This window comes from Hippopotamus amphibius, chromosome 3 (genome assembly GCF_030028045.1).
Source record: "Hippopotamus amphibius kiboko isolate mHipAmp2 chromosome 3, mHipAmp2.hap2, whole genome shotgun sequence".
NCBI classification, from domain to species: Eukaryota; Metazoa; Chordata; class Mammalia; order Artiodactyla; family Hippopotamidae; genus Hippopotamus; species Hippopotamus amphibius.
In genome coordinates this window covers 71,008,713-71,021,017 of record NC_080188.1, presented here as the reverse complement: position 1 = coordinate 71,021,017, position 12,305 = coordinate 71,008,713, and the positions used below count along the sequence as shown (strand labels likewise).

Below are 12,305 nucleotides of genomic sequence, written 5' to 3'. Positions count from 1 at the left end.
GCTGTTCCTCTTGGCATCTTTCCACCTCTGTGAAGAGGAAGGTAGTTTGATTAATAAAAAATCTCATGAATAACTTTCGGGAAAGAGGGAAATGAGCCTTCCCTGGCACTCCTTGCTGAGTCAAAAACAGGCAGCGACAAGCTTGGCCTCGAGGAAGGTACTTATGCTTTTCTGACAGCCTCTCCCATTAGGAGCTCCACGATGAAATTAGAACTGAGGAAACTTTAAAGGGAAACTTTGTAGGACAGTATTATAGACTATTACATGTTGAACAACAGGAAAGCTTCTTTAAAAAGGGCAAGATGTAAGAGTTAGTCTGCATATTTACTTTCCCTAGATTTTTTTCTCTGAATATTACTATTTTTTCCTGTAGGAGTCAGAATAAACTCCACATTGTAAATGAAGAAATTTTATCTAGATGATAAAGAGGAATCAGTAGAATCAAAGTGAGCGCTAATCTTCAGTGCAGCCCAGTATTAACTCTTATTTGTCCTGAAAAAAAGCCATCATGTATAATAGAAAATCTGAGTTGAAACTGGTAAAAATTAATTTTCTTGCAAATGCCAGTACTCATGGAAGCATACTTGTATAGTAAAAATATAAAATATATCAGAGATTGAAAATTCAGAGCAGTGGTTTACCTATAAAGGAAGAAAAAGTGATCAATGGGTGGGGCTTTAGCTCTAAGTATGTTTTATTTTAGAAAGAGATCAGAAGCAAATACAGTAAAATGTTAATACAGTTGGCCCTCTGTATCCTCAGGTTCCGCCTCCATGATTCAACCAACAGCAGATGGAAAATATATATTTCTTTAACTCCAGAAAGTTCCAGAAAGTAAAACTTAAACTTGCTGCACATCGGCAACTATTTATATAGCATTTACATTGTATTAGGCATTAAAAGTAATCTGGAGATGATTTAAAGTATAAAGAATGATGTGCATAGGTTATATGCAAATACTGCTCAATTTTATACAAGGGACTTGAACATCCATGAATTTTGGTATCTGTGGGGGTCCTAGAAACAATCCCCCAGGCTACTGAGGGATGACTGTACCTATTAAATCAGGTGGTGGTATATGGTATCCTTTACATCAATTTTTAAATGTCCTGTATACATGAAATATTTTATAATTAAAACAATTTTTTTAAAAACAATGTGAAGACTTACACGGCAATACTCTTGAAAGCTAATGGCATTCTTTGACATTAAAGAAACACGCAGAACACCAGATGGTTCAATAGTCCTAATTCTAGAAATAATCTCAATATTGTAGAAGTGTGTCTAAGCCTGGCCTACATCCAGCTTATCAGAGATAGGGTTTTAAGTATGGGACAAAATCCCAGTAACAAAAGGAGAACTGGGGTAGACTCTCAGAGTTGGTTTTAAAATGATTTAACTTGAGGTATCATATCTGGACAATTAGCAAGAGAGAAACGCAAGCAGTGTTATTTGTTTACAAGCTCTATAAAGCACAGCTAGAAGTCTGCAGCCCTCAAACCACAACCAGCCCTACAGCTTTGGGGTTGGCTCTCAACACTTTGCTGCTGCCTGTGTGTGACCGAGTGCACACTGAACCACCAGCCTTCCAGGGACCTCTCCAGGGCGTGGTGTGCTCTCCCAGAGGCATAATGAGAACAGAAAGAGTGAGGCTGGAGCAGAAAGAGTGAGGCTGGAGAAGAAAGAGAAGGGTAAGAGGCTGTAGGTGAAGAAAAGGCAGAGCCCAGAAAATTTTACTCTTAAGCCTGAACAAATGTACTTTAATAGGTATGAAGCATATGTAAATTTCAGAAGTATCATTTCTTTCCAGTAAATGTAAATGCTCTCCCTCTGAAGTTCCTGTGGAAATGGAATTTGGGGAGAGTGTGGGGCACTGTCCATTACACCTCCCTCTACTGGAAGGGAGGATGAGGACCACTCTATCGATGGTCCCCGTTGCTCATACACAGCGGCTATGCAGGTTTACAGCCTCGGCTGAATCCACCTCCACTTTCACTTTCTCTTCTGTAACAGTGTATATGGAGAGTCAACAAATCTCGTATGTTAACTTTTAGGTATGCATGGAATATAGAACGTTTAGGAAATTTTTCTTTCCTCTTTTCTACCTTTCTCCTTAATATCCAGGTACACTAACTCAGAGATTCTAAAAGGAATTACACAGTCATCATGATTATCATCTTGAAAATATGTATCTAATAATCAGGAAAAGTACATATGTTTGCAAAATAAAATACTTAGGCAATTTTATATAACCTATGCGGTACAGCTTTAAATAGCAGAAAAGTATGCAAAGGAGAAAGGTTAAGGTTGATTAGGCACTGCCCCTAGATCAGCAGTTCTCAAGCAGGGTGCTTTCATCCCCCAGGACATGTGGCAATGTCTGGAGACATTTTTTGGTTGTCATGACTGTAGGGGTGCTAATGGCATCTAGGGGGGATAAGTCAGGGGTGCTGCTCAATATTCTACAGTGAAGTGGAAAACCCTTCAAAGTATAAGTTTTCTCACCCAAAATTTCAGTAGTGATGAGTCTGAGAAACTCTGAGCTGGTTGTACCTGTCCCACTGCCTCATTTGCAGCCTCTCACAGGGAGTGGGTGCTTTGTGAACTGCTGCCAGAGACATGTACAACTGTGAAGATCCTTCTGACAAAGATATACACTGAGAGCAATTCCTTCCTCTGCCTGAATTTTACAGGCAAGGGGGATTTAAAATTCCTTTGTAAACTGAAAGGTCACTCTCAACTATCCTTTGTAAAAAAGACTATTAAAAGTGATATTAGGAGAAGAGCTCTGGAAAAAATACCTCGTGACTGACTCTTTCTCTCCTCCTCGTCCTTCTGATTAAGAGCTTCTAAGATAAATAAAATTACTTCCTTTAACTATTACAAAGAACAGAGTCTTTTAAACTCTCAGTGAATGGTGACAGGCTAAGAGAACAATGATGGTTTGTAATAGACCCTCTAAACTGTTCTTCATTTTCTTACAACTAGATTAAATGCTTAATAAATATATGTTGAATTAGTGAATAAAAAATAAATAATTGGGAGAAATAGTGAAGAGAGAGCTGAAGTTCAATAATGACTGTTACACGCTTATATCTAGATTTCCCAGTAAGTATTAAACTCCTTGTTACAGAAACTATAATTTGAGAAGAATATCTAATGCCCATTAGGTTGTTTTATTTCTAGACTATTTTGTAAATGTGAGGCAGCAACCACTATATGAGAAGGATGTGTTAAGCCTGAGCACAAATGGATATATAGTTTTTTTAATTAGGTAACAAATTTATACAAAGCTAATGCCGTGTATTTTTTAGTATCAAGAACTGTTCTTGGCCACAAAAGACTGAAGCAATAGAAGTAAGCAGTTCTTGAAAATACTGTAATTTATATTTTTTGGTACAGAAACAGTCTAGAAAAAAACTCCCAGTTTTTCTCTTAATAATGCTAATTCTTCAGTAATTATAATCAGTGTCAATGCCGATAACATGTATCTTTCAATTATCCTTATTACAAGTAACACATATAAACACATACAATATTTATATATAGGACACACAGACACGTGTTAAAAAGATAAACATTGGATCTGACTCCCTAATATCTGAGTACCCTTGGCCTGAGCTCCTCTCCTTTGTGGCCCAGTTATAATTCTCTGTGCCTTATCTCACCATTGTCCTCCCATGTCCTGCCCACTGCGCTCCGGCCCCCAGCACCCCAAATGCACACATTCCCTATGAGAGTTCAACAAGCAAGCATCTGCTATAGGATAATGAGCCTCGGGTCCCATGGAGACAGCAAGGCTCCTCTCTAAGAGCCTCGGCTTCCTCACAGGCTTTACACTTTCTACCTACCAAGATTGTTATGAGGATAGAAGACATAATGTATGTAAAGCACTTGGTGAATCTTTGGTGCTTAATAAATGCTAATTCCCTTGTTTTATTGATGTTCCTCTTTCCTCATTCAGATTCTAAAGGACTTGAGACCATAAGACTGTGGCTAAACACATCATATTTACCCTGCCTAATGACCCTGAATAGGAAAAACATCTTTCATTTCACAGGAGAGCTTGGACAGGAGACTTAAAATGCTAATACAACTGGTAGGACCAATACTACATAATATTCTCAAGAGGAAAAGAATCACAGGATTTTGTTTTGGATCAGGGATGAGAAATTAGAAAGGCCTGGGCCTAGAAGTGGGGTATGAGGAGAGGGAGGGAATAAAATGCAAGGCTGGCAAAACCAAATTCCCTTGACATCAGGATTTTACTGGGGGTCTGTCTTGTTGCCCTTCACCTGTTCACAACAAACCAAGAAGAAGACTGAGGCCAAAAGAATGTTATATCCTGAGGGGCACACACACCTCAGTGGGAACTGAGTTGATAACCTTTGCCAAAGCCTTGAATTATTGAACAACTGAAAATGTTTATAAATGATGAAACTGCAATTATGGACTGGTTTATCGGCAAAACTGCTAGCAATCAGTCTATGAAAAATGACATCACATGATGAAAATAAAAAACTCAAATAACCTCAGCGGAAGATAGTCAGTCTCAATTAAATAAAAAGAGAGAAAAAGAACCTAAAGGTGTAGAAAAGGCTCGGCCAAGCCCAGCACAGCATGTCACGAGGTAGTACATTCCAAGGACCACCACGTGTGGACACACAGCTGCTCAAGCACAAGCCCTGCGGTACTGCTAGACTCTCTGTGGACCACTTAGATACATTTCCTCATTCAATCTCTAGGAGACTCTATGAAATATAGACCATTAACATGTCTGCATTTTGCACATTCCGGTAATGAGGTTTAGAAGTGTTGGATAACCCTCTCAAAGGCACACAGCTAGTAAGAGAGTCTGGATCTGAACTGCTGAGCTGAAGTACTCTGCTATATAGTCCATACCCAGTCACCTGAGTTTTGTTTTTCACTAGATCTCCAAAGAGCTGAAATCAAGCATTCTCTCAAAGATTTACTAAAGATTTAGGAAGTATACAACTAAAAACTCCTTTAAGATTATCCAGAAATAATAAAAGTTTTGTTAGTTAGCATTGAGATAATTTGTACTAAATGGAAATATTAACAGTTTTAAAATCTGTCACCTCTATTGGCTAAGAGACATTTCTATTTAAATATTATAATAATCACGTGAACACTTCAGCTTAGGAGCAGAGGCAAATGGTAGTTATGTTTAAAAGCATTCCTTTCTTTTGCTCCAAGGACATCAAATTTTTCAGAATTCACATGGAAAGATACCACGAACTTACTTTGACCTGAGGGTAGGACTTCTTGTTCTTTTCACTAGATGCACCAGGGAGTCCACCATGGGAGGGGCCTTCACACACATAACGGAAACGAAATCCTCTCTGCAAAGGTGAACACAAGGTGAACAAGTTTGAGAAATACTTACTAAAAATTATAGGGACAAAGTTATATACAAATTTTAAGTGCGTGTGTGTATTAAAGGAAAAACAAACTGTGAAAGAGGACTGCAGATGAGAACCACTTTTCCCATAACCTTATTATGAACACTGACGTTAATTGATATTTGTGCACTGAGCTGTGGCTTAAAAGCCAGGTCCCTGGCCCTGCAGAACCTCTCCTGCTGTGCTATGTGGAGAGTAAACTACTGCAGAGTTTAAGCCTTGGACCCAACGTGCTACAGCTTGTTTGCATCAGAGTGTCCTCATCTCAAATTGCTGCTGCCAAGCTCTGAAACTGACCATATGACTCAAAGTCAAGCTTCTCTGATTCTTACTTAAAGGAATTCCTTTATCTATTCTGATGACAGTTGGTTCAGGAGGGAATACAGAAATATCTCGTTAAATACATCACATCAGGTTGTAGAACACAGCCTATGCTACACCCCATATCTGGTCAGCAACTCTCAACAGTTCAGCAGATAAGAGTTTTGATTTAAGAGTTTTGATTTAAGATTATCGATATTATCAAGCTCAAGCTGGATATACTAACTGACCTGAATGAATCCAAAACCAGACAGTCCCTTTATATGTTAACTCAGGAATTTTACAGACATAGTTAATCAATTAAGAATTAGCTAGAAGCCTTTACTATGTGGGCTGATAAACACCTAAGTTCCATTTTTTTTTATCTATACAAATAAGATTAGACAAGACCATATTAAAGGTCTATTCCGGTTCTAACATTTTATGATTTACAAAGCTAACAACTGTAATTGTGCATATCTGTATATAAAGAATAAAACAAGGACATTTATAAGAATGGACATCATCATCACATTAAGGGAGCTTTCAACATTTTTCCTGAAGAACTCAACTTTATAATGATGTCAACCAATTTGTGGTAGTATTAGTAGTTTATAATTATACAGTCACTTGACTGGATGGTTTTCCTTTTTTCAAATTCACTCTTTAGTGAAAAGAATATGTTAATATACTTTAAGAAACAGCCTCACCTTTCATTTATTTTATTGTAGGGCTGACATCATATAAACAGTGCTGGATCCCCAGGCCACCAGAAGCTCCACATACCCACTACTTGGTGGTGGGAGCTTTCTACCTTGCACACTGGACAGTGGAGTCCAGCAAACACAAAGGTTTTGATAGCTCTGAGCTCAAGGACCAGTGCAAAATTTCTGCCCTCCCTAGACTGCACTGCATTTCACCATGCCTCACAGGGTCTTGAAAAACAGTCTGAGAGGTCCAGAGACCTTGAACTAATGAAAGCAACTGAAATTGTTTCTAAATTCTGTAAGAATTCTCTAATTTCCAAAGAGGATCAGTCTAAAGCATATTTCATGGTACGAATAAGGCCTGAAGTAAATTCCCTAGTGGTGGAAACTGCCTCAAGTCACACATGGGTCTGGGATGTATGATCAACTCATCAAAGTGGGACCTAAAACAACTCTTACAAATGGCTCCTCAGGAGATCCCAAACCTAAACACCTGGGAAATCTTTTGAGGTAAGATTAGTCATTTGGAGGCAATTATCCTGTTTTCCTTCTCACAAAATTCAAACTAAAAAATAAGTTATAAATTCAGACCTATACCTTTTACGGACAAAGGCTGTTGGCTTATTTTTAATAATTAAGTGAAATTTCTAAAAGCGTGAAAAAGCAACAGCATGTGCAACAGCCTCCAGAATTGGCTAACCATAAAATAGAGATTTACCTGACTCCTAATCAATTTAAATACAAGTTTGGTTTTAAAATAATATTAGATAACTAGCACTTAATAATACGCAGCAGAACTGGGCACGCTAAAGATTCAGTCATCTATGCTATTACTCATCTCTATCAGAGCTGTGGAAAACTGTGGCAGAGACCCCAAAGACAAAAAGAATATTTTTCTAGATTTTATTTTTAAAACTTGATAAAGTAATTCATTATCTTTAATCAAAAATCCCTTTAAGGACAGTTGAAGAAATATATACTTACACATATACTTTTTTTTTTTAATTTTTTTTGGGGGGGTACACCAGGTTCAATCATCTGTACACATATACTTTTATACCTTATTGGGAGGTATGAGTAAAGAGACATGTCTTAATAGCTTGCTTATCATTTGAAAAACAATAGATATTATTCATAGTTGGATAAAAGTATCTAAACTTCTATGCAAAGGAACTTCTAACCTGAGGATAGGATAGAAATTTATTACTGTTTTTTTTGTTCGTTTGTTTGTTTGTTTTGGGAAGCTAGGATGTCTTCAAATGCATAGTATGGACGCATTTCAGTGTCTACATTTTTGAGATTAACCGTTTGTCAATCCACAGCCATTCATCTCAGTAACTCCATTTGCTGAAAATGAGTCATTAACCTCAAAGGCAAGGCTATATCCATCCGGTCAGAAAGTCTGACTTAAATACAATCTTCTTACTTTCACCAGAGTCAGACATCAAAATATGATCAGTTTGGTAAGCAAACACACTGATTTACTCAGATAAGCTCTTATACATCCACAAACAGTGAATTAAATTTTGAATTTTGGATCTACATAACTCACCCTTCGGATAAGTCATAAATGTCAATTTTTCCTTATGACTATTGGACCCATAGTAAGAAACTGAATTTAAAAATTCTTATTGTAGTGCTACGCTTTTTCAAATAGATATTTGAAAAACACATTTTACCTACTACACAGACAAATTTTAGTTGATTTCTCAGCTTTATAGACTACCCAGAAAATTTTCCTGGAGGCCAGACCACTGCACAGAATGTTAAGGGATAACTTTCCACTGGGAGGGTCTCTGAGAGAATTGGTGGCCTCCTGTGGGAACTCACTGTTATGGAACTGGATGTAGAGATAAAGCAAAGTCATGTGAGCAGCCTGTGGGGTCAGGGTGTGCCCCTGCAAGCAACTAAAACAACGGCCCCAAGCCTCAAGTGGCATTCCTGTCCCCACACCAAAAAGGTCTATCTAAGTTCAGCCTCATAAAGACAGATTATTCAGTCATAGTCAAGATATTTATATCCTTTATATTTTGACCAAAATCCAAATACATATATAATGCCATGATTATAGTAACCACAATGGATGCTTATTTAAATTCTTGACCTAGCTAGCATTTGTTAAGTGTTAAACAATGCAACAGTGTTACAATTACTTGCCTGAGCTACTAAAAACATTTAGGAAAGGTACTGGATGATACCAGGGTGAGTCAAAAATTATCTGCACTCCAGTTATATTAAAACTTCTGCTGGCTGCACTGTCTTATCAGCACTTTCTGTTCAAGGCTACTTTCTCCCCAGTTACTGCCGTGCAGGTGTGAATGTGTTATATCAGTTCATTTGTAACTGTGGTGTGAGCAAAAATGGATGCCCCACTTGTGATCTGCATGAAAGAACAGCACACAGGGATTTGTTTTTCGCGGTCTGAGGGTGTACCTGGGGCCGTTATTTATCGAAGACTTTGTGTGCAGTATGGAGAAAAGTGTTTTGTTGTGAAGAAGTATGTTTGAATGGATAGAGGTGCTTATTGAAGAGCTGAAGCCTAAACTTTGGATTAAATGCAGAGGACTGCTATCCAAGGGCGTTGTGATCTTGCATGGCAATGTATGTCCGCACACTTCTGTCCACACTGTTGATACTCTGCAAAGACTTTGTTTTGAGGTGTTAAAGCATCCTTCCTGTGCTCCTGATATTTCTCCATCGGACTTTCACCTGTTTTGTCCCCTGAAAGCAACCCTATGAGGACGAAGATTCACTTCTGATGAAGAAGTGAAGACTGAGGTACATTTGTGGCTCGCAGCTCTGCCTAAAACATTTTTTAATGAGGGAATGTGCAAGCTTGTTGACAGATGTGCAAAGTATATTGAAAAGCAAGGAGATTATGTCGAAAAATGATGTATCTGTGTTTTCTAAAAGTTAATTAAAATAAATTCTACAGCCAGAGTGCGGATAATTTTCGACTCACCCTCGTATAACTGTAGGTACACTCATCCTCAGCCTCACACAGATGTGATAATAAGCACATCCATTCAGAGATTTACTGACTTTGTCCTTGTTCTGCAGAGGACTATACCATTATTTCCATCCTTTAATGACTGAAATCTCCCAGGCAGATATTAAAGATTCTCTTCCGCCCTCTTTCATAGCACTGGTCCCATCCAACTTTTTACCCATGGGGGCATGGTGAGGAGGCCACTTCAATTCCCAGGTATTCTCTATAGAATCTAGTAGTAAGAAGAAGTGCCTTATAAAATAAAATGCTCCTCTCCTGACTCCAAAGAGCCCGAGTCTAAAGCTAACACCATTCTAATACTTTACCTACACCCTACTGGTACCTTTAGTATCTTAGGTTACATGTTCCAAAGACAGAACAGAAAAGGCTGGGGCTCCTAAGGGAGGAGGAAGGCTAAGAAGTATTGCGTTTGCAGGGACATGTTGATGGATGTAACTCAGTGTACGTGAACTGCATGTATGTATATTTCCTCATAAATGAAAATGAGTGGAGATAACCTATGCCTCTCCTAGGAGTGGCTGGTAAGCAAAGTTAGTAGAGATCGTGGGATATCAAGAATCTATAATTAACTAGCTTTTACAGAACTACTGTACTGAGGCTCAGGACAGTTTGAAGAATGACTAAGAGAAATGTAAAGTGGATGAATAAAGTTGTTACATAATCTGGCAGGTTGTTGATCTTCTAAGATAAGCTACTTCCTTTGTAAAATTCATTTAAATTCAATGCTTGAGATATTAATATCAGACATGGATCTAACAATTAAAGAGAAAAGTCCTCCCCCCCCTTTCATCTTCTTACCTGTTTAGGTTGCTCTAATATTTGAAGGTATGGGCCATCTGCTAAAAACGAAACAACAAACAGAAACCAAAAGAAACTGTGAGGCTTCTCAAATTTGGTTAAAAAAAAAAAGTATATATATATATAAAGCAAGTAAAAAAACTGAAATTATGTTTTTAAATAGAGGCTTCAGATCAACTTTTTAGCTAAAATTCCACAAGGCTATAATATATCTTCCTTGTTTGAATATTAAACTTCTCCTTATTTTAACAGCAGCATTACACCGTTAGAGAGAACCACACTGTACAAACGTCTTGTTGAATGGTGATGGCACATTGCACAACCCAACAAAAGCCATGATGTCTGGCAAGGATTAAGGTGTCAATAGCCTCCACAATCATGTCTACTAACGAAACATTTTTAAAATGACACAAATACCAATTAAAAGCAGCAACCACTTCCTGGGCACTATGAAATTTTCTTTTGCCATCACATCATTAGACACTGACTTCCATTCTTCAAAGAGAATGCACTTAATGTGAAATTACAAGAGCCTCAGCTGGCACCTACATGTGTGAAACACACAGATAATGATCTCAGGCTATCTGCTTTTCCTTACACTAAGTTTTTGGTTCCTTTCCAATACTTGAATCCATAAATACTGCCCTCATTCTCTAACTGGCTAACTTCTTCCTCCCTCCGCCCAAATTTAATTTGGTCTATCAGACATGGTAGATTCTTATTAACACATAGCTTTTGAGGTCTGTATACAATTTTTGAACACTGTGCTCTCATATAAACTCTATTCTAAAACAAGCATTTTATAAAATTCTGAAAATAATTTAAATAGGTGCATAGCAATGAATTGTTACGAAAACAAAGAATACTAGAGAAGCTTAATCCATAGCCTGACTATACCTGACTTTGGAAACTCAAAGGAAAATCAGGACCTCTGACAGTATAAATACAAATTTGTTCAATATGAGAAAGTCCCTAAGATTCCCAGCTGGTTTTTATGTCAACAGTATAATAATCCGTAGCTCTGCGATCCATAAAAGCTCATGCTGTTTCTAACTTGCTTGAATGTAAATTAAAAATGGTACTTTAAAAAATTCTAGGAGAATGCTTCTGTGTCCATTTGAATTTTCATTGTCTCTAGGTCAGAAGTTCAAGACTTATCATTTTACATAAATATATTTATGAAGACAGCTAAACTTTCAGGTTGAAATTAAAAATAAACTATAACTTGAGAGAGGATTATTTTTATCTTTTCAGTATTAGGATGAATCAGGATAAGGCTAGAGAACAGTAGGAAACTAAGGTATAATTATTTCCTGTTATTATTCAAGAAATTTACAAGGAAGTCAGTTGGAAAATGACTGAATTTGAACTGAAACATACACAAGAAAAAAGGGTAGGGACTGACCAATTAGTATAATTTAGGTAAATTATCTTTTCTTGTCCATATGAAATTAATTCCTGGATATATTTAACTATTTTTAGAAAAGAAACTGTTCGAATTTTAAAAGTCCCCAAAATGGCTAGAATTTAATTTCTGATAAGGAGATAAAACTGATTAGAAATAGAAATATTTTCACACTGCTAATATAAAGCCTGCACAACAATATGACAAACCTACTCATTAACATTCCCTCTAGAAAGCTAAATGAACACATGGAGAAGAGAAATCTTTAAGAAAGCAATGTTTGACGACATGGTCCTACTGTATAGCACAGGGAACTATATTCAATATCCTGTGATAAACCATAATGGAAAAGAATATAAAAAAAAGTATACATATGTATAACTGAATCACTTTGCTGTACAGCAGAAATTAACAACATTGTAAATCAACTATACTTTAGGTAAAAAAAAAAGAAGGCAATATTTGGATGTCATGGAAAATACAGAGGAGTTGGAGCACATTTACATCAAACTTCAAGTCTCTAACTTATTAACTCTTCTGAAAAATACTTGAAGTTTTGCTACCATTTTTGCTGTACGATTTGAAATGGGGCCATTTTTCTCTTTCAGGGAATACACACAAACATTAATCAACTAGAAAATGAGATTTAATAAGCATATATT

At 37.1% G+C, this 12,305-nt stretch overlaps 1 protein-coding gene across 4 annotated transcripts in view; it reads right to left on the bottom strand.

The window, feature by feature from the left end:
• NFKB1 (nuclear factor kappa B subunit 1) overlaps positions 1-12,305 on the bottom strand; it is a 115,712-nt gene that overhangs the window by 74,188 nt on the left and 29,219 nt on the right. For 3 of the 4 annotated variants that reach the window (XR_009052762.1, XM_057728525.1, XM_057728527.1), the window contains exons 4-5: positions 10,239-10,279; positions 5,265-5,363 (exon numbers count right to left, since the gene is read on the bottom strand). Coding sequence is in view for 3 of the 4 variants with exons in the window: in XM_057728525.1 (XP_057584508.1) it covers positions 5,265-5,363; positions 10,239-10,279 (140 nt within the window). In the remaining variant the exon portion in view is untranslated. The remainder of the gene's footprint in view (positions 1-5,264; positions 5,364-10,238; positions 10,280-12,305) is intronic. The other variant, XM_057728526.1, reaches the window with a different exon arrangement.